The sequence below is a fragment of the Nelusetta ayraudi genome, unplaced genomic scaffold (assembly GCF_046127955.1).
Source record: "Nelusetta ayraudi isolate G7.1 ecotype Tasmania unplaced genomic scaffold, CSIRO-AGI_Nayr_v1 ptg000094l, whole genome shotgun sequence".
Taxonomy (NCBI): Eukaryota; Metazoa; Chordata; class Actinopteri; order Tetraodontiformes; family Monacanthidae; genus Nelusetta; species Nelusetta ayraudi.
The window spans coordinates 309,684-332,887 of record NW_027466144.1 but is presented as its reverse complement, the minus strand read 5'-3'; the positions used below and the strand labels follow the sequence as shown (position 1 = coordinate 332,887).

Sequence of the window (23,204 nt, the reverse complement as noted above, 5' to 3'; positions counted from 1 at the left end):
TATCTGTGTATTTAGTGCTTACCTTCATACTTACTGCCTCCAGAAATTCTCAACATTATAGAGTGTTAGCGAGCATTAACATTAGCACACCTCGATTAAATTGGTTACATGCAGCAGGTGGAATATCATGGAGCCCTGGGTGGGAGGTCTCCTGGGAGACCCTGCAATCCCAAAATTTAAATCTCCATGGCTGAGATTAAGTGGCAGCGAGCATCCAGGATGCAGGATGCTCCCCATCCGTCCCGCCAGCGCTAAACTGTCAGCATGGTCTGCCTGCGCCCCCGCTGTTGGAATGTTTTTACTGGAACAACCACAGTCCGGCAGAGCAAACAGTCCAGGATGCCTAATGGACCTGCACCATCACCCCTGGAAACACAAGCTTTACATACAGTAAGATAACTCACACATCCAACCGCAAAAAATGTGGCAACAGGCACTTCCATGGCTAAGTTAGTGCTGCACTGTCTGAGAAATTGGTGAGGAAAATTCCACATGCAAGTGAACTTTGCTGATAAAAAAAACTCATATTTTAGCAACAGCAATATGAGATTTTTGACTTAAAGTCCACATAAATACACAGAAAGCAGCAACTGAAAAAAACGTATTTTTGATTAATAACGTGATAAGGAAAAGAAAATGTACCAATCCATCACACGACAAGACAGGGTGGAACTCAGAAACGAAACATTTAAATAAAAAATTATATATATACCGTCTCACTTGCGCCTCGAAATTTGGAATCAGTAAGTTGTCGCCCTCTAGTGGTATTCTGACAGAGGTAAGGGTTTCTCTCTCCGGTTTAAAGGGGACCTATGATGCTTTTCCACATTTCTGAGCTTTAAAAACTGTTACAATGTTGAACCCTACCGTCAAACGATCTCGATATCGTTAAATAATGACGTTCATGCGTTTGGACGTGAGCCCTGCAAATTGTTGGGCATGGTTCTAAACGATCTGTTCACGGAGATTTTTTCAACACTGGGCACGGAGTGACGCCACTGTGTGCCGGAGCTCCTTGTTTTGATACAAGTCAACAGTATGAAACAAAATCATTCTAAGCCCTATTAAAATGTCTCGCAAAAATACAAAACAAAACACGGTCAGTACACAAAGTAAAATATATTTCCGGGGACACGGAAGGCACAAAAAACGTCCAGGGACCTTCGACCCGCCATGCGGCCGTAACTCAGCCCGCGATGGGTCCGTACGAAGCTGGATTAGCCGGTAAACAGCTGCTAAAGGGTGAAGCCTTCACGACGGTAAGTGTTTAAATTGTGCCTGTTTCGTAAAGTTTGTGGTTTCTGGAGGGGCCAGATATCAAGAGAACCACAGAAAAAGTCAACACATACCGTACATATAGACGGTGTCTGCCTGTTGTACAGCAAGTATGTGTGCCTTGCATGCTGGTGTACATGCCTGATGTCAGACTGGAACATGATGGTATGCCAATCGTTCTGTCCCTCTCAAAGTAAAAATAACTCCTTAACTCAGTCCTGCAGCAGCAGCTGAGACACAGCATCACACTTGCAGGTGCACTCGCAACAGAAATCAGAGCAGAAAAGGAAAGTATTGAAAATGGATTTTAAAAAAAAGAACCAACACAAAGCAGTGACAAACGAGGCTATATGAATAGCACCACAGGACGTAACGAGAAGCTGTTTCCATATCACATCCTCCCACTGGGGACAAGGCATAAATCAGCCCTGCCGGCTCTAATGGGTTTGTTATGGACCAGTTAGATCACATCACTGTCACGGTAATAAGTCTGCCTGTGTCACTGCTGGTGAGTCATCAGTTAGACGGCATGTGCGCCAGTGGAGAACCGGTGGGGGTGGTGTGGGTGGTGGGGGTGAAGACAGGGAGGGTTGCACAGCAGGCCAACCGGAGGGCAACAGGAGGGCAGGCGCCAGTGGACGCTGAAGGCCTTGTGTAATTCCAAACCTCCGTTGTGGAATAGTTGTATCACAGCAGGCCACAGCAGGGGCAGAGAGCACCAGGAGCATTGAGGGGAAATGTGTGTCGAGCAGAAAGTCTCATATGTAGGTTGTGTTGTGCACAGTCCAGTGTTATGTTTTCTTTTTTGTTTTTTTCCCCCTCATGGCTACCATGGGAGAACGTCAGGCCCCTGCAGACCCGAGTGCTCCCTGGATGTTTCCAGTACGCTGCCCAGAGAGCAGGGAACAGAGCAGGGAACTCTGCTGCTGCTTGATTCTTCTTCTCCTCCTCCTCTTCCTCCTTCTCGTCCTCCTCCTCCTCCTCCTCCTCCTCCTCCTTCTTCTTCTTCTTCTTCTTCTTCTTCTTCAGGTAATCAAAACTACACTCTCTCTTCCACCTCTGCAAAAGACACACACACATACACAGTGCAAACAAACTCACTCACAGACACACTTTCCTCCCTCATGGGCGGCGCTGCCCCTGGGATCTTGTTACAAACACAGTACCATCTGCTACCACATTGAAAAAAGAAGAAAAAAAAAAACAAGTGATGTTTATGGTCAGCCGCGCTACACAGTGAGGTTCGTGTCACAGAGGTAATGCCTTTCTCGTACTGCATGAAGCCTCGGTTGCTCCGGTGATCTCCAGGTGAGACAGCTGGGCCTCCTCTCTACTGCTCTTACATCACACCCACTCTCTCTGAATTTTTTTCACTCTAGAGCCAGACTCCAGGACGACGCAGCGCTTTTCTGCAGCCACAGGGGGAGCACAATGGCACAGCGGCAGCAGGGGGCCTTGTTTCAGAATAAAAGCTCCCTTTCAATGTATAGTCGGCGCTGACCCATATTTACACATCACTGAGTCCAACTGGAGCGGCTTGTTTGGGAGGAGAAGGCGTCAGGCAGCTGTCATACAGTAAATGAAGGAGAAAATGTAAGAAGAAGCGGCGAGTTCGATGACCCCTGCACTTTATTTTTGTCTTGGAGCCTTTGCACAGAGAAGAGGTCAGCGGGGTTCAACACGAAGGACCGCCTCACGCGCCCGCCGCGGCCTCACCTTAGCAGCCAGTTTGTTCAGCTCCGCTCTCTGAGGACAGTCTCTGTGACAACAGAGTCAGGCGGGAGGAGACTGTTTGTTGAGACGGCTGATCCATATTTCAGATGAGTCCAGGCCAGTCATGCGTGTCAGAGTTGGTCTCCTGCACTCCTCTTGTTCTCTGGAAAATGAAAATTATTTTCTCGCCTTTCTCATTTTTTGGACACGTGCTGAACAAATCTCTGGCAATAGTTAATAGTTGGTGTCCTGTGCAGCTGGGGCTCTGTCTGCATATTAATCTAAAACAGTGTTGGATTTGGTGCGAACACAGCAGGAAAACAATATCTTTCTTCAGCCAGATTAAAGTGTAATCCTCTGTCCCCTTTTTGTCTCTTCACCACCAAGCAATTCAATGTGAATTTAGCTGATGTGTTTGGTCTGCGGATGAACAGGGGTGAGAAGATTACAAGATTACAAATCGCTTTGGCACTTCGGGCATGTTTGGACTGAAGAAGACAAAATATGTACCAATGCACATAAATTCCATTCTATTTTGGCCAGCGGCTCAGCTGAACCGGCCGGGACTCTTCAACACGTCCACTCCCAGTCGCCCCCTCGGCCTGCAGGTCATCCAACTGTCCCGCCAGCCGTCTATTTTAAACATCAACGTAACACCGAGCATTTCACCGTCTGAGTGGTCCCCTGGAATTCCTCCAAAATGTTCCCTCCTCGCCAGTGCAAGATAGCCGAGACGCTGACCGTTTGTCATGCTTAGTACCCAACAACTGCTTGATGAGAAAGTAAACACCGATTCTTGGCCATGCGGTTGGCGCTGCATTATTCATGACCTCATTCTGGAACCAAATGCTTTTCAATATTTTAAACTGAAAGCATTTAAATAAAGGAACTGATATTTTGGATTGAAAATGAATTATTTTGCACCAATTCATCCACTTATTGTCCTGACACTGATCTCCAAATTGAAGCTCAATATACTTTAATAAATTGTCAAAAGTATGTTGCCGTGTTTCAAAATATCTCCTTACTAACTTTTGAACATGTCCACCATTAAACCTCAGACCTGAACTGTGAATCACTGCTTGATGACGCGAAGGAACATCCCACCCAGACGGACCTTTAATTCCAGGCTGTGCCTGCCAGAGCTATTTGGATAGCAATGAATGAAGTGTCACCGGTTTTTCATTTGGAATGGAGTACTAAGTTCCTGCCATTATTAGCACGGGATGTAAAAAGTGGTGATAATTGCCCCCATCATTTTAAGATCGTCAAATAAAGTTGTGGCCACCTGCCACATGTCAATTTGCTCATCCAGCGTGGCGTTACATCACATTTAAAGAGAGCACAGCAATATCCAATATTAACTGCAGGTGTGACAGTAGCACAAAGCATTCAACAAAGTTATATTTCAAGACCCAAGTGTGGGAAGAAAAAAAAAACTGTCTTGCACAGTTTGACTTTTATGCGCCATAAAATCCACACAAGCACACACAAGTGATATTCATGCTTTTTTTTTTTTTTTTTAACTGTGACCATGTCCTGACTTAATGCTTCGTTTCTGTAGCCAGTGGCAACCGCAGTTTCTATCAAATCACCAAACACGCAGCACTATGAAAACCACTGCCTGAAACACGCTCGCTCCAAAATTAGATCATTTCAGCCACCGTGATTGGCTTATGAGAGTGACAGACGTCGCCCCTTGGGCCTATCGACCAATGAGCAGCCGGCTGGGGGCGGGTCCAACCCCCCCAGTGTACTCAATCCCCCCCGATCACAGCGTGCTGCCCCGTGTGATGACCCGCACTAGTGAGCGTGTGAGAGGCGCGCCGGCGTCTGTTTTCTCCTCCGGCAAGTGGGACTTTCTTCACCCGTGAATAAAAGTGCGACGAACAGACACAAGTTTCAAGCACATGGGCGAGAGATTCGTGGTCGTCCCGGTTGCGGGAGGAGCCGCGGAGGGGGACCACCCGGCGGAGGCGGCGGCAGCGGCGGCGGCCATCGACCCGGCGGCCGGCACAGGTGGGAGGCAGCCCGGCGATGAATCCGTGTCCGGGCCGGTTGAGCCCAACTCCGTGGTGCCGATCCTCGAGTACAACAGGGAGCCCAACAAATACGGTGAGTCGCCCGTGTGTCCGCTGCGTGTCCCGTTTATCATCTGCGTCCTGTGTCGGATTAACGTCAGCTGTCGCGTCTCACCTTGTCTGCGAGTCTGTCCGTGTGTTGTTGTTCTTGTTGTTGTTCTTGTTGTTGTTCTTGTTGTTGTTGTTGGTTCTGTCATTCAACCTACCACCAGTCAGCTACAACTAGTCAGCGTGGGAATTTTACATCACAACACAGTTCTGAGTTTGTTGTCGTTGATGCACAATGAAACGTCTTTATAAAAATATAATAGAAAGTGAGGCAAATGCATTTTTTTAAACGTATTTGCTTTCAATGGAAAATACTTCAAATGTCTGTGTTTCACTAGATGTGTTTTGCTACTTCCCTTGTTTAAATCAACTTCCTTCTTTATGTTCTGAAAGTGCAACGTTCAGCTTTTTCTCAACCGTTACAACATGTTTGACAAGGATTTTGATTAAATTAAAAAAAATAAAAAAATAAAAAAATAAATATATATATATATATATATATATATATATATATATATATATATATATATATATGTGTGTGTGTATATATATATATATATATATATATATATATATATATATATATGTGTGTGTATATATATATATATATATATATATATATATATATACATATAAATATATATATATATCCATCCATAAGCATGGAGATATATATATCTCCATAAGCATGAAAACATTTTGATAAACTCGAAATAATAGTCCTCCATAATAAACTTGTTGTTAACGTTATTCTATTTAGACTACATAGAATACCTACTTCAACTCATTTCCTTCTGACCATAAATTATATCTTCCCTCTTGTCATTGTCGATCATTTATTTGGCCTCAGCCTTTTTTCTTTTTTTTCAATCTTAAGCCTTGTTGATCAGTTGCTCACAAACAAGCTGCTTCTATAGCAACAGCCTGCCGGGAATAATTGCCTGGTCAAGCAAGCATGCTAAATTACAGTGCGCTGATGTCTTCTGTGTGCTCAGACTATCGGGCAGGTTCTGTACTGATTGGGGGGCCGTTGGATCATCGGGCTCATCTGTTAGATCGCAAAAAAACCCAGAAAGATGTTGACTGTTGTCATTGAACTGCGTCAAGCGGTCCCTGCAGGCAGCCGGGCCAGTGCGGGATGCTCGGAAAAGTTGTGGAAATGTCACACGCTGGGCCTTCAAATCACAGTGTCCATTACAGGGAGGAAAGAAATCGAAGCATAATGTCCCTGCCACTTCCCTGAGATTAATTTTACATTGATTTCATATTGTATGACATAAGACATCCTGCAGCCCTGGCTTTTAATTAGGTCATCATGCGTGATGCATGATCAGAGTTCACCCGAAATTAGATTGGAAATAGAAGATGTGTGTACTTTGGTGTGTGCACGTGTATGTATGTTCGTTGCTCGGGTACTTTTCAGCTACGTCTCTGTGCATCGAGGGAGGAGATATCGTTAGTTCCCCCTCTTTCTGTGTGTGCGCGTGCAAACACACGTACACATGTTCGTGTGGGTGGGCCACATAAAGGCAGAAGTGTTGTGGTGCGATAAGAAGAGCGTTCTGTGCTTCTTCCATTCATGTGCCCTGGCCACACAGACTCTCTGATTGTATCACCCCTGGGGGAACCCCTGAACTGGCCCAACGTGAGTCGTGAGCAGCTGCTGGCGTCCACCATTCTTTACATTTGACTGTAAACTTGCAGAAAATTGGCTTTTGGAGTATTTTAACTAGGTTTTGATAGGCTTTTGTTCAATGTCGTCCCACTGTGCCTGCATTGTTTCCTTCCTCCGCTGCATTGTGTGCCAATCTGTAACTACTTGATTGCATTTGTTTGTATTGAAAGGCTTCTGGATGATCAATCAGCAGCTGGTGTCTGGTCTGCCACTGAATCACAGCCGTGGGTGTTTGGGGGAGAACCGAGCGTCCTCTGTATGAACCATGAGGATTATAGATTTTTTTGCATTTGTCTTACTGAGGCTGATGGGTACGAGTTTTATCTTGGGTTTGATGTCGGCCCATCCACGCACAGAAAGACTGAAGAGGTCAGAGGGTGACAGCAGGGAATTTCTGATAAGGCAGAGATAATAATAAGTGTCGCTCATGGAAAACTTTCAGGATTTGGAAGTGGCTGCAGTTCCCAGTGCGTGAACCTCTGTGGAGCTGCAACTCCAAATTCTGCTGTTGAGTTTTCCACAGTTTTTCCCGACTGACAAACATTTACTTTTTTTTTGAAAGGGCAGTTTACATTTTTGTTTTTTCCTGTTAGTATTTCCTTCCTTGAACGGCTCACCACACAACTACATTTCACTTTCTCACTTTAGAAAACCAATGTATCAGACCTTGAAGATCTGACTATTCTCAGGATTTAATGTAAAAATTACAATACAGTCCGTTCAAACAAAACACTGTGCCACTCCTCTTATTCTGATGACACAGCAAGCACAGGGGAAATTAGGTAATTCTAAACAGGAAGTTGAAATGACTCGGAGTCGTGTGAATGAGTCGTTTGTCCCCATCTGGTTGCTTGTTAACGTGCTTCTTCCTTGGTTGGTGTAGGTGAGGAAAGTCTTTATGAACCTGCAGTACATTGCTGTTAAAAAAAAAGGCAAAACTGCATTGAATAAACAAATAAAACCTGCTATGTGTTGTGTAAATGTGAGGGGATTCCTGCAAATGTTTCCTGCAGCTGAATCAGATTACACGCAGATTTATTGGGGGAACTAATCAGGAAATTAAAGATTTTTTTGTTAGAAGCAACACAAGGTCTCCTATGGAAGCGTGACGTGATGGTTCCCTCTGCAACAGCAGTGCAGAAAGGAACACTGATGTTTGCTGCGTGAGGTGTTGGCCGCCTGTAAAACACTGGTGAGGCCTGTGGCTGCGCGGAAAAATTAGGATTGAGAGCCACGTGACCTGCTGCAATGGAGACGCTTCTGTCTGGAGAATCAGAGGGAACAAGAGAGAGGACAGAGATGCAAAAATTCATGCATCAATGTGGATTACCAAAATAAAAGAACAATAATTTGATGGAAAATAAACACAGTTCAGACGGTGGTTCCAGATGGAGCTTCCAGTTTCAAACAGTGAATGGATCTTGACGCGTGTCTCGCAGTGTTCCGAGGCATTCACCCCGGGCTATCATGTGCTGCCCTCTGCTTTATTTGGAGCGCAGCCGTCGACACACCGACACCAGCTGGCTCCCGAGGTTCCGCTAAATGCGTTCCCACTCCCGTGTGCCGCCTCGTCTTCACCGTCCAACTTGAATGATTTTTTTTTTTCCCCTCCAGCTGCCCCGTGTCACGCTAAGATCCGGAGGAGGGACCCTTCTGCTGGACAGATGGGGATTTGTCTCATGCCGAGAAAATGACTTTTTAAAAGCACATTTAATAAAAGGAATTGTTTCCGGCATCATCAGCTAGTGCTGGAAAACAGGTGTTCCCATCTTTTTCCATTAGCTGTTCTCCCCCTGATGCGATAACAACAAACAGTATGTTTGCATTAGTGCAATGCAATGATTTTGTTGAGAACTCTGAGAACACTGAGCACTCTGATTTTGACTTCCATGGCACACACAACGTCATGTACCATTGATGCTCAGCTGTCGAGGGAGTTTTCAGGAGGTTTTTTGAATATATGTTTATAACTTTCTCGCTGTTCCATCTGCTGAACTAAATGAACTCTTAATGTGTCATGAAGCCTGTGCAGCTTCTCTGTATGTTAGACCTTTTATAATAAAAGAAGAAGATCTTTTCAGGTACATTTGTTCAACTACCCGACGAAGTTTGAGACTGTGTTGCAACTTATACGTGAGCTGGTCTTGCAGCTTTTTTTTTTTTTTTTTTTAGTTGCAGGTTCTGTACTGCACTGTTACGACACAAGCCACCTTGAACTGATACTGGAAGCAAACTGAATCCAGTGTACACTGTAGCCCCTTCCACTCTTTTTATTGTGAGTCAGATCGTTGCAGCATGCAGTAGCACGGTGGCGGTGGCGTCAACCGATATCAGATGTCTCAAATGTGTAGGGAGACCTGCGGTGTCGTGTTCTGCTCCATCTTAACAAGAGGACGCCGGCCTGTTACAAACAGCATTTAAAAAAAAACCTGAGCACGTTCAAAGGCCACACACTTGAAACCTCAACGAGGTGGAGGCTTCACACATTTCCAGCATCCTGCCCGGACAGGAAGTGAGCAGACAGAGGCTTGAGTCAGACTCTGTATTTTCAGATATTCATGGGCAGCTGCTTGACGTGTCACAAGAGGAAGTAAAGCCAAACAGCTTTGTCAGTGTCAGAGTTCCAGGAGGCAAAAATATAGTCACTCAGTCCATTGAGCCGTCATTCTTTCCCTGATGGAATTTCTGTAGTTGCTTCTGGCAGTATCCCGTGACTCTGTCAAGCCCCTGTCTTGCTATTTCTCTTTGATTGACGCTTGTCCGCTCTTTTTTTAAAAAAAAAAATTAAAAAAGATGGCTTGATTTGGCAGATTGGCGGTGCACTTTCCAATTTGATCAAAGGAGGGCGACAGAGCACTGTTGTCGTAGATATGCTGCGTCATCAGAAAATGATGATTAGACGTGTGCGACTGTTATTGTGTCGAGTGCACTGCTTCATTATTATTTTATTTTTTGTGGCTACATGTGGTATTTAAGTTTATCTAATCTACTCGTAGTGTCTCGTGGATTGTGTAAGCACACAACGTCACAACGGCCGTGCTCTATCTGCAAGAATTGCACAGCTGAAGATAGAAATGTACACGTCTCTAAATAAAATCTATACAGTACGACTGTCAAAATATGAAATACCTGAATCCCTGCAGGCGTCAGATATCTTTATGTTTTGTATTTACATATAAAACATGTTCTTCTTCTTTTTCCCCGCTAGAGGGCATCATTAAGCCTGTTATTTCGTGAGGCCCTGAGCAGCAGGACGACACATGACTTTCCTGCCAGTCTGCTGATGAACAAAAACTGTTTATTAGCGTGCTTGGACGTTCAACACTAGAGTCTGTGTCTTGCACAAAGGCTGTGACATATTTGTGTCAAAATCGACGTGGATCCCATCGCCTTTTCTACAAAAGTTTTGTTTCAAAACCTTTAAAGGACACAAGTAAAGCATTTTTCCTGCTTTTCCAGCCACTTGCAGATGAAGCCCGGGGTTACACTTCTGCAGGTCAATGATGAATTGATGTGAACAACATCACCAATACTAGATACTTAGACAATCAATTAGTTTAACAGCCTAGATACTTTGATTGTTGTTCACAACAGTGTTTATTTTGTATATTCTTGCTGAAAAAAAAAGTAAGACTAATTTCCTTTTTGCAAAAAAACAAAACATTGCATGGTTCTTAACTGTGGTTCCTCAGCAGCAGATGAAGCCCTCATCTGTTCTGTAATAGAGCCCCTCCCATCCCCCCACTCCATGATTTGATGCTGGGCTCTGCCTCTGAGATATTTCACTTGAGAACATGACGCGGATGTTTTCTACAGCCAGTCAGGTTCTTCTGTCACAACGAGGCCTTCAGCCGCTCCACTGATGAGCATTATTAATTCTCATAAATGGGGACATTGTCCTGCTAGCCCGGATGCTCCCAATGACCTCTTCTGGGCGGTCCGATTGTCTGGACGGTCAATTAGCATGCCACGTTGGTTACATCACCGCTCAGGGAGCAGAGAAGTTCTCTCTCTGTTAGGTTTCGTCTCCTTGATTTCAAAAAGGAGAAGAAATATCGGAATAATTTGAACTCGAGCCACTAGTCACTGAGGCACCTCCAAACCTGGTACCGACTGTTTTTAGAATGTTTTTTAACAGCCTCACCAAACTAGTGCCTAAAGGTTTCTGTGGTTTCCATCCCGAGCAAAGCAGCTGAAACCAGATGTTTCTCACTCTTGCTCGAGTTGAATCAATGCTGCTGATTTGCGTGCCTCTGCCTCTGTCTGTGTCTGAAGATTATCTTGCTTTCTGCTCCTCCCTTTTGCTATTTCCTGTCTGCCCCGCCTCTCTGCTGCCAGTATTGATCCAGCACGTTATCATGTTGCGAAACAATGAGGGGCCTTTGGCGTGGCGGAGACAACAACACCGGGGCCGTGAAACCTACTTTCAGCATTTTTCCGGCCACTTGAGCTGCACATCCCGCTACTGATGAGTTTGGAGCTGAATAAACTCCCCTTTGTTTGGCCCCAGGAAATCCAAACACGCTCTGTAGTGAACCACAGAGAGAGAGATTCATTCTTTCAAAGTCCCATGTCACACCCATTTTTAGATGTTTACTTTCATATCCTGAATCCCACCCCAGATTCGATGCTTTTTGACACTCTGTGTGCTGGACAACCTGCTTCCTCCTCACATTGCCAATAAAACATATCCTAAAGGCCTCTTAAGGAATAAGGAAATACCAGGACTAGACTAGGAACATGACTAGGAACATGGAGGTTTATGTTGAGAGGCTTCACCTTCCCCGTGCTTCTCTCCCCTCCCAGCCACTGATGATGACACGTCCATTAGCTTTAGTCTTGTTCTCACACACCCTCTTTAGTTGTGTGTGTGTGTGTGTCAGCGTCCAGATCCTGACCCACCTCTCTCTGTGCTCATGGGGTCATATAACACTGCACAGGAAATGAGGAAATGTGCGTCTGGACCCTGTGTGTGAGTGTGTGTGAGTGTTCACCTTCCTCAGTAGAGCAGCTCTGTGTTTCCAGCTCTCCCGGAACAAAAGCTGACACGTCTGCCTTTTGTCACGCTGGAGTCAAAGCGACATTCCTGGGCGGAAGTTCTAGCCAGGGGCTCCCACCAGCACAGAATGCATGTCAAGCTGTCTGCAAGTGTGCATGTGCATATACGTGTGTTTTTTTTTTCTTCTTTTTTTTCGTCTTTATACTGCCCCCGCTTGGCGGTGGAGCCCTGCTGCTCCTTATTTGGGTAGTGGGCGGAGGGAGGTGAGGGTCACATGGGCCAGAACCCGAGCGATAGGAACAAAAAGTCAGCGAGGAGCGAGACCCCGACATCTGCCCCCTGAGAGTAAAGTACACCGGGAGCAGCGAGGGTCCGGGCCCACGTGCGTACAAACAAAGCAGCAGAGTCGGAGAGTAGGAGAGAGAGAGAGAGAAGAGAAGAGAAGAGAAGAGGAGAGGTGAGGCGAGGCAGCTGTCTGCGAGAGGAGGAGGAAGAAGAGGAGGAGGAGGAGGAGCAGACCGGACTAGGAGATAAGAGCGTTGCCAGTGAGAGGAAGCACATGGTGTAAAAATGCCCACCAGCTTCACTGTGGTGCCGGTGAAGGACGGCGGGAGGAAGGCGAAGGCGGCCGGTCAGCTGAAGGAGGAGGATGAAGATGTGGATGACAACAATGTGCTGAAGGAGGAAGAGGAGAACGCCACAGGTTAGAGCAGACACTCTGAGAATACAACTAAGTCTTTGATTGAGACTGGAGAGCCTTTCTCCCAGTCCAAACTCTAAAGAAAATAGCCTGTGGAAAGTTCCCGGCTTTTCAGTCTGACCATGTGGTTTTATTGGCCGTGTCAGGGTTTCCTGTATTATACTACAATTCACTTTATGGCTTCTCTGTGGGCGGCTGGCTTCTCAGGCACTCTTCTTTTTTGATGGGGACGGTTTGTTTGCGTGACATGATTTTCTTGACCCGCCTTCAAGAAGGTTCCACTCACCCCACCCTTCACCTCGACGCCCCTCAGTTTGTTGTGTTGTTTCCAAGTGCGTCGGGTCTCCTGGTGTCGGCGCAACAAACACAAGAGCAACACAGATGCTCTAATTTAGGTATGAGATGCATCTGCTGTCATTAGCACTGACGTGCAAACCTCTGAAATGAAGCCCTCCCCTCGCCTCCTGCAGAGCTCATCATCAGCTTTAGAGTATGACAAACAGAATAAAATGCCTTTGGCTCAGACGTGAAGTGTTTTCTCACGTGAACCCGGCCGGAGGGTTCGCGAGGGTGAAAAGTCACGACACGGAGCGGCTCGCTCTTGAAATTTGGGTAGAAGGTTGTTTTTTTTCTTTTTCTTTTGCGCCTGGGCCTTGAAGCGGTTGTTTTCCTCAGCCCTACAAACAAAATGTTCCCTCTGCTTCGAGGCGGAAAATGATACCAACCTAAACAAAGTCACAGGTCGTGAATGTTTCCCCAAAGAGATTTTCAAGACGACTTTCCAGAAGATTCCTCGTGTGAAGGTTTCAACAGGCAAGTCAGTCTCTTGCATCGCTCCTTTTCCAGCGTCTCGCCGGGTGATTCACTTACCCGCACTTCATTTTTCAGCAATTACTGCCTCACGGCTCCCGCTGGCTCCACTTTTACAGACTGCGAGGAGGTGGGAGAACAGTGCTTTCTGTTTTTTCATGGCTGCAGTTGTGCAGAGTAAACGACCGGCAGCTTGCATCCATTTCCCTCTTGCCTGCTCGTGCAACTATTTGAATGTGTGGACGGTGGATGAGATGTCAGACGACACGCCTCGTTGTGAATGTTTTACACCAGTCTTGTGTTGCAGCTGTGCTGGACAGACTCAGCAGAGTCCTTCAGTCGGCCTGGAATCTGTGTTTTTGAGCAGCAGCAGTCACTGGTATTGATTATCCCGGCTGGCCTGCTTCCCGTTGGCTCAGTCAGGGGAGGTGGGCTCCGCCCCTGTGATGTAATGTACAGTCCCTCGCATTTCTGCACAATTCCCGCTGTATCCTCCACCCTTCTGCCGTAGCAATGAGTCACACTTTATGCCGGGCAGCCGTCAGTCTGCCCTCGGTGAAGGTGTGCTTGAATTCCTCGTGTTTTGCCCCCGCTGGTCTTTGCAGAACAAGGCAGGACCTCATGTAGCCAACTGGTATCTCCTCCACCGCTGCATTTTCTGCATTTTTGCTTCGGTAAATTTGCAGTTGCTGATAATGACGTTGAAGTGCTAGACAGAACTTCTCTGTCCGACCTGCGTGCCGCTGGAGACCAAACCTAATCTGCCTCCGTCCCTCTGGAAATTCCAAGCATGGCCCTCATCCATCTCCAATGTGAAGTGTTTGTACTTTCCAAAAACACTGTTCATAACTTAGAATTCCTCACATTCCTCCGAGCTGATTTTCACTTTATTTATCTTGTTTCCATCTTGAACATCCTGATTAATTCCAGATATTCATTTCTTTGACTTGAAACAAAGTTTATGGCAGGAAAGGTGGAGATTATCTTTGAGTTTTTTCTTATATTGTAAAAAGTCTGTAATAGAGGGTCTTTTAATAAACACTGGCTCAGGAGCAAACCTCTAACGTCCGTCTCTGCTGCATAAAATGAGAATGTTTTGCCATTTTTCGTCACAATCATTGTGTTTATCCTTGTAAATTACACTGCGATGAGGCTGCATGGAGCCGTGCCGGCTGAATGAATGACAGTAATGAGAGTAATGACAAGGTTTTTGTTGTTGTTAGAAAGTGTTGGTTTTAGTTGTTGTTGTGACCATGTGATAAACCCTGTCCCCTCAATTTTTAAGGAGGGTGGGGGCGGGGGGAGTGCAGTCCCCGTCTAATGTTGGAAGTCAACGGTGTGTCGGTGCCCTGTGGTCCATCTGTCACACACGTGTGGTTCCTCCCGCCCTCCACAGCCGCTCCGCTTCGTGCTGTTTGTATGTGGCTGCCTGTAATTTGTGCCTCCCTCATCAGGGCCCTCACGGCTTTGGGTGCCGCTTGTGTTGCCAGCAGTGGCACAAGTCAGACATGCAAAATGCCTCCAGTGTGCTGTTATACAAGTGCTGTGGTAGCCTGATGTAAACACGCCACGTTTACCTGGGAAAAAAGAACAAAAAGAGGCAAAATATCGCTGCCATCAAACAAGTTTGTACCATTTTTTATCTTTTGCTATCATGGGTAAAGATGTATCCCCCACCCCCTCACCCAAAAAAAACAAACAAAAAAAAACCCCTTCCAGTGATTCAGAAACATCAATGTGGGAACACAGAAACCTGGAAGCATGTCGGTCACCACACAGTTAAATTGGAAAAGCGTATTTTCCAGTTCCCCTCTCTGGTAATTTTCCAGCGTCACACTCTTTTCTTATGGCAATGTGGAAGGAGGAACGGCCTTATGACTGCAGCCCATCGTCACAAGAAACGAGAGACGTCGAGGCAGAAAGAGGCAGGACTAGGAAAAAGAGGAAAAAGAAAACAATACAGGAAACAGAAGAACGGGGTGGGATGAGAGAGAAAAGAAACTCATGGAAAAGGACCAAAATAGAAAAACTGAAAGAAGAGAAGGTCGAAAATGAAGAAAAATGAAGGGCAGAATAAACTACGGAAAGAAGGCTCAAATTCCTTTCAAACATTGTTGGAATGTTTCCTCCCTGTGATGTCAGGTGACCCCCTCAGACAGTCACTTCTTCTCCAACTTCTACTTCCTGTTTCCTGTTCAGTGACACCCATGTGGCCCTCCTCCCACCCACACTGGTCCTTGCTTTCAATATGGTGTCTCTGATAAGAAACACACACACACACACACACACACACACACACACACACACACACACACAGTTTCCCAGCGTGTTTACTCATAGTAGCTGTTGTCAGTGAGGCCCTCGAGCATCACGTTGGCTTCCTGCAGCTCTCCTTTGTCTCTCCATCTTTATAATATTTACCCACCAACCATAAAGGCGTCTATTTTGGCTGTTTGAGCCCTTGAGCTCCAACCAGTTCCCGACACTGAAGCAGCTGTTTGGTTGGATGAAGCTGCTATTGAAAGACAATGCATTCACTCCACGGCTTCGGTCACCCAATTAGCCCCCTAATTTCTGCAGCTTAGTGTCAAATCAATATGTTTTATGCGCCTGCGGTTCCATTGTCATATTTTGGGCAACAAATGTGAAGCTGTGAGTGCTCACCACTAACACCAGACCACCAAAAAGCAGAACAAATTGCGACATTTGGTTTTAGAGCGAGGCAAATGCAGATTGAATGCAGGTTTTGTATTTGATATCTGGCGGAAATTACATCTGGCCTGCTTACCTTTGAACATTGGTGCACGCGGTTGGACATATGCAAACAAACTGGCCTGCATCCAACCCGAGTGCAGGGAGCAGCGTGCGTTGCCGACACACAGCAACGCACACTGATCATGGTGGCTTGTCGTGCTCTCCAAGCCGCCTTTGACTTAATGTTTGAGCCAGATGGTGACTGCTACACATGTAGCTGGCCATCACCAGTATGAATGTGGTGTGAATCAATAATGGCTTCAGTGTAAAGCACTCTGAGTGCACAGAAAAGCTCTCTATAAATCCAATGCATTACTATTATTATGATGAGATAATGCACATTGTGCCGGTGTGTTCTGCACACTCCAGAAGACAGCGCACTTCTTTTCACCTCACGTTAGCACGAGTTCTGACCAGTGAGCAGGTGGCAGGTCTTGTTCGGCTTCAGTTTGTTTGTTTTTGATCGACTTTGGTTGACTCGACATTCTTCCTGTGAGAAATCAAATCCAAAAGTGGAAACGCACCTCGTCTTTACACACATCAACAGAGCAGAGCCAAAGAGCTATGTGTGTGAAATGCTCTTGCATTTGTTTGAAATGATAAATTTAGCTCATCAACTACCACAACAATGCGTACAAATGTTTTTAAGTGGAGCTGCAGCTTTCAGTTTTCCTTTAACTGAGGAATACTGACATCTTCTGGTGAAGAGTGGACTTGCTGCTTTCTCTGAGCCAGTGTGTGTGTGTGTGGATGTGTGAGCCCGTTTTGAGTTCCAGTCCCTTTTTTTCTTTTCAATTTCTTACTGCGCTTAGTTTTAAAGAGAGAAGTTCCGCCCATTTCTGCAAAGTCACGTGAGTTTATTTTCACATGACTGTGAATCATGACTCACTAAAACAAAAAAGGAAGACATTAGAACAACATTCAGCCTAAGGCAGAGTGTTTCATTGGTGGTATTAGAAAAAAAGAAGCAATAGTTCAATGAAATGCTGTTGGGAGAGCTCCTTGTTGCTGTTCACAGCAGATTCATGGCTCAGTTTTATCGGAGCTCCTCACTGAGGGAAGCGCGTGAAGATTTTTGTGATGGCCCTGTCAATCTCAACACTCTGTGTTTACACATAGCTGCAAGTTTACAGGTGTAAGCAGCTCTTAAGCACCATTGATCCCACTGGACTTGGCTGAACCCTCTGCTCTTCAGCTCTCCTCTCTTGGCATTCCATAGAGTTGCCTGGCACACTGAAAAACTCTGGAGATGTACAACAACCAAAAAAAAATAACATGTTTTACGGCATTACCGTTTACAGCCGTGTAAAAGTAACATGTGCGCTGAAAACAAATCAGATTTTGGCAAGTTGCCGCTGATTTTGTTGTGACGTCTGTTCCTCACACATTTACTTTGTCTTTGTGTTTAACTCTTAATATCATATGGCCAACACTGAAGCGTTACTTGTATCAATACTCATGTTATGGATCTTGTACAGTGTCCAGCCTATCAGCAGCCCTGGTCTGTGGCCTGTCCAGCCTGTTGCATAACAGACAGCATTGTTTACCTGAGGGGCTTAAAGGCTTAGGACATAATAAAGTGCAACACACAGTGACTTGTGTGCACACACACTCACACACACTCACACAGACAGAAGTACAACAGCAGCCATCTGACATGGGACCAAGTGGAGCTCCATACTGCTTAATCCATCTTACGCCGTGATTTGATAGCCCCTCTTTAAGCCCGTCCTTGACACATCTGTCAGTTTAATGATGCCGCCGACAGATGTTCAGCTCCGTCTCCACATGGCGGCTGAAAGCTGCTGTGGAAAGAACTGGCGGGCAATAATTACAGACTGCTTGTGTGTGTGTGTGTGTGTGTGTGTGTGTGTGTGGGTGGGGAGGGGAAAAGTGGGGCAAAAGTGGTCGAACACGCCCCCCCCCACTCGTCGGCTCGGACCGGCCTGGCCGGGTGAAGGACACTCGCCCTCGGCAGCAGGAAGGAAGTGAGCGTCCAGAGGAACGCAGCAGAAATTGAGCTTACAAGTTTTATAAAAGGTTCGGGATTAGCCTAATCCAGTTAAGTGATTAGTGTGCACTTCACATGCTCTTAGACGGGCAGATTAAAGTGCAGCCGAGACAGAGGTAGACGGAGAGGGTCCAGGTTTACCAGAAGTGCTACCTAACGACCAGGCAGCCGACTCTCTGATTGGTTGTCAATATTTGATGGCTGCGAAAATACGTTGTAATTTTATTAATATACTGGACTGATACTATAGATTTGGAAATTGATGGATTTTAGTCGAAGTAGATCTTACTAAAGTAATAATAATTGCCAATGTCATCTTATTAACTTACGTTAAGATCAATACATTTTATTTAGTTGTCTGATTAATAATAAGCACCGTAAAAGCAGACTCTCCCCGCTTGTGTTTGTTCTCTGCACCTTCTGCTCATCGATCGAGCGCTCTGGGCGCTGGGGGACGAGAGTCAGGAGGTCACATCTGACACCAAACCCCTCACATGGGCAGAATCAGCAGTTTGAATCGCACAACAACTATTGATCAGAGGTGATAAACTGAGCAGCTCTCACTCAGACCACCCAGTGACCGACCGTCCGTCATCCATCCAATATCTGGACACACTCACACTATCTGGCCACTCTCTGCATCCTTTGCTCCTGTGTGTGTGTGTGTGTGTGTGTGTGTGTGTGTGTGTGTGTGTGTGTGTGTGTGTGTGTGTGTGTGTGTGTGTGTGTCAGGGATCAGCAGCTCAGGGAGGCTGAGAGAAGGGTGTGTGTGTGTGAGTGTGTGTGTGTGTGTCTGTGGGAGGGTTAGGGTGCTCTGTGATGCATGGGTGATGCCGTTGCCATCGTCATCACTAGGCACTTTTTTGCGCGCACTCACACACACGCACACACGCGCGTGTGTGTTTGCGCGCTGTCACAGAAATAGCTGATCCTCACATTATCCACACGGCACCGGTAGAGTTGGAGTATTCTGCTCCTCAGTGGCAGTGTCTCTGCACTCTGGACCCCTGTTACTGGAGTTCCACCAGGACGTCTGTTAGGACCCCCTCCCTTCCAGCCCCCTTGTCATAGTCTGGCTCCTCAGGATGGAGCAGAGGGGAAGCCTCCGACGGAAGGGTAAGTTTGTGAAGGACTGCAGTCGGTTGCCCTCCTGCTGAGCGAGAATGTCTGTTTCAGTCTATTCTGTGGCATTGTATTTTTTTGTGTGGGATCCAGGGCAAGGACGAAGGTTTTATTGAGGGCTTGTTGAGGACTTAATGTGGAGTCAGTACGCTGTCTTGTATAATGACTTACTCAGATTAATTGCACCGTTGAAGTTCACCTTTATACCAGGGATGGGGATCAGCCAGAGCAAAAGTCTTTGCCTTGCTTTACCTGTCATGTGCCATAAGTCACGATATTTGAATGAACTGTGAAGCAGAACTGAACAAACAAATTGTGTCGGCAACATCAACAAAAACCCCTCCATTTACAAACTGGATCAGGCTCTGCTTGTCTTTCTGCTGTTTCTGAATCCTCCAGTTGCCAGCCCTGGTTCTTTTCCCCACTTCCTCTTGAGTGAATGGGAACTGATGCTTGACTTTTCCTTTTGGAACTGTTCTTCACTCTGTTTCTTTTTTACGCTGGGTACAGTGAGCCGTCGGCTAACTTTGGCGGCGTTAGGCAGCTTACTGTGTCGTCACAATGTGCAGCTTAGCGGTTAAAAATAGGATGCATGGTCATTTATTACCACAGTAACTAGAAAGGCCGAGCCCCAAACCATTAGCGCATCCTCAATTTACTGGTAAACCTGCCTGCAGTCGGTTAATGGAGTGCTGATTAATTGCTTTTATCTCAGCAATGTGACTCAAAATGTGTAGCAACTGCTGAAAACCTGCCTTGTTATGAAAGTGTCATCCAGAGTTTTCACAGGTTATTGCCTCACAGAACCCCTTGGTTTGTTTTGCTTTTGCCATTGGAATACTTTTATAACAAAGTGACAACACTTTTTCCAACATCAGTTTCCATTCTGGTGCAGGTCCTCCAGTAGTTTTGGTGTCAGCACAAAATTCCATCCTTTTTGCACAACACAAGTTGCAAAAAAGAAAAAAAAAAAACTGATTACTCAGGGAATCCCGTCGCTTATGCAACGGCGCTGACTGTGATGTAAAAGAATGCTTTTTAATTATGGGCCGTTCTGGAGCACTGCAGCACAAATCATCAGCAGGGAGGATTTTCGCAGCCATCTGCACTCGACTCTGCTCCATCCTTCCTCTCCAGCCATCCGATAGTGTTACAGTTTTAAGGGGTCACCTTAGTCAGGGGAGTGCAGGGAGGCTGCAGGCTGCAGAAGTAGGACACCCAGTACACCTGCACCCATTTATCAATGTTCACACACACACACACACACACACACACACGCACAGATTTCACCGTCCTGTTCCTGCATAGAGGTCACTTGTGATTCCTTTTTTGAAAAAACAAAAACAAAAAACATTATTGATATTCATGATATAGTTTAGATGAGTTTAGTTGTGCACAGTTTACTCTTAAAACTCTTGCGAGATGCCCATTCAACTTGATGATTGGTCAATTGGTAAAAGCTTTGCAGACGACTGTTGCAGATCATGGAGGCTGCGAGCCAGGCCAACCAAGCTTGCATTCTCCTCCACAAAGCCAAGAAAAATGAATCTGTTGCTGAAAATTGCTTTGCTTCTGCAAAGACGAGAGTACTTCCTGCTGGACTTCTGTGTGGTGTTCATGGCAGGGGGCTAATCAGTGTGTGTATGATGATGCAGCTGAAGGAGAGAGTCCTCCTTAAGCTGGGCAGAGTTCACACTCAAGGGCTCGAGGAAAGTTTATGTTTTCGGTGCATCACCAGTTCTAAGTGCCATGTGATCGTTGGCCTGGCTTGACCTGAGCTCTGATCACCTCACTGTCTTCCTGGTGTGGCGTGCGTTTGCTTGGATACAGGCAGGCAAACACAATAAACACATCACGTGACACTGCCAACTCTGAGCCAGTTTCATTTTCCTGCCGCCGTAAGAAAAAAAGAAATTGGGTTTGTCATTGCGCCCAGCACACTGATAAGACATCTACGATAAATCAAATTTCGAGCAGCATCTCCCACTGCGCGCAGAGTGACCGACGGCACCATCAGCTGATCCCGTTTGTGCGTCAGCGAGCCACCCCGTCCAGTTTTCATCCCCAAACAGCACCATCAGTTTTGTGGCTGATGAGATTTGACATCATCACACCCCACCCCACCCCTCCCCCCCACACACACACATCCAAACCCATACCCACTCTGTGTCTGTTGCAGTTCTGCTACATATTTGCCTGCATTTGCATCCGTTTGCATCTCAACCCCGCGCGCGCGTCTTCAAACGCACTTTCAGCATTTCTGTCGCACGCTCGCTCTCAGACAGCTGATGTTTGCTGCGTGTCTAATGGAGCGAGACATGCAGCAGCGCTGACATCTGTACAGCCTGCACCTGGTCAGTCGCTGGGCGCCGCGCAGATATGGATTATATCCCCTTGCAGAGGGTTTTTTTTTTTCCCCTTTTATTTTTAAAGGCTCAATCTGTGCTTATCATTCAGTCATTCGGGTGAGGGGACAATAACAAGAATTTTCCCGGAAGCGGAGTGAATTAGTCCCCAGATAATCGGCAGCGTGGAGTGCGGAGCGAGGCCAACATCTGTTAACCGGGCCGTGAGCGTTGGTTTCGTCACCACGCCGCACTTGTACAGTAGCCCAATGTGGACCACGGCCCCCGGGACTGCAACACACACAGACACACACACACACACAACACGCAGGTTAGACCTGACGGACTGACAGACTGCTGTGGAGGGCAACCTGTCCTCTGCAGCCGCAGATTCACACTGAATGCATTTTGACTTCAGCTCGTCGTATCACGTCACATTTTGTCCCATTTCGGATGGCGATACGACACCCGGGGACAGAATTTGTTGACACAGATCATCCATCCGCACTAACCGGAGACATGAGACTACAGTGTTTACCCGCCGAGTGCAACCATGCACGACGGCACTGTGGGTGCATTTCAGAGGAAAACATGGGGGGGGTGCGTTGATCACGGAAGGAAAACACTGCTGTGAACTCTCGATGGCAATGCAGAGGGCAGTTTTTGATGGAAAAGGGGGAGTTGCAAAGTCATTTACAAAAATCGAGATGGAACAAGAGCAACTGGAAGCACAACTTCTCCGCACACTTAGCTGGAGCTAAAAAATACAGACACGTTTTTTAAAAGTGCAGTGACTGCCTATCAGTTCAATCCATCAGGCCAAAGAACATCAGAGAAATCTGTTAAACTGTGGCCCAGCAAAGTTTACCAGTGACTCCAGACATCACAAAGACACACTGTTAAATTCACCCGTATGGTAATTGTTCATCTTATTGACTTAATCCAAAGTGCGTTGTGAATCATTTTTAAGACGTGCCATAGCTGAAAGTTTTTGTGAGTGTACTAATTTATGTTCCATAATAACACACATCAAAGACTACATAAACTCGATGTACTCCAGAGCGACTCACTCGGAACCACATGTGCATTCTCAATTGTGCAGAGCTTATCCCTGACTGACGGGGTAGCTGACCCTCAGTCTTTGCGTCTTTGCAGCGCGACCATCATTATATTAAAGTCATTGTCTGTTATCCCAGCTTATCGGGACGCCGTTCCCACCTGCCGCCGTGTTCCCGCCCTTCCGCTCGGACTGCGTTTTAAAGAGCTGCGGCGCGCAAGGGCACGGTGACTTTCCCTGTGATTACCGGCGGGCTAAGCCTGGCTGCAAGCCTCTTACTCCCTCTGCAGCTGCATCAAGCAAGCAGAAGTTACTCATGACATCCACCCAGCACTCACACCAGGGTTCACGGCAGGCGAGCGAGGTCGTCGGTTCAACGCCGGACCCCCCAACAGCGAAGAGTTCCACAAAAATAATGAACTCCAGAGTGGTGTGCAGTGTCCCAGTTTGTGAGTTTCAAGCAAGTCAAAGTGTGTTACATGGTACGTTTCTATCCATGTTTCAGCTCACACGCGGTGAAGTGTGTTGAAGCACACACCCTCGTTGAGGTCGGGGAATCATTGGGGATCAGAACCATCCAGACAGAATAGAATGTTGGGAAAATGGAAGTCGGA

At 46.4% G+C, this 23,204-nt stretch overlaps 1 protein-coding gene across 6 annotated transcripts in view; it reads left to right on the top strand.

Annotated features, from left to right (window-relative positions):
* The first annotated feature begins 4,780 nt into the window (after positions 1 to 4,780).
* Positions 4,781 to 23,204, top strand: part of slc12a7b (solute carrier family 12 member 7b) — a 33,861-nt gene continuing 15,437 nt past the window's right edge. For 4 of the 6 annotated variants that reach the window (XM_076047684.1, XM_076047683.1, XM_076047681.1 and 1 more), the window contains exon 1: positions 4,781 to 5,103. In XM_076047684.1, coding sequence (XP_075903799.1) covers positions 4,899 to 5,103 — 205 coding nt within the window. In that variant the 5' untranslated portion in view covers positions 4,781 to 4,898. Of the gene's footprint in view, positions 5,104 to 12,092; positions 12,495 to 23,204 lie in introns of those variants that run through there. The other 2 variants (XM_076047682.1, XM_076047686.1) reach the window with 2 other exon arrangements.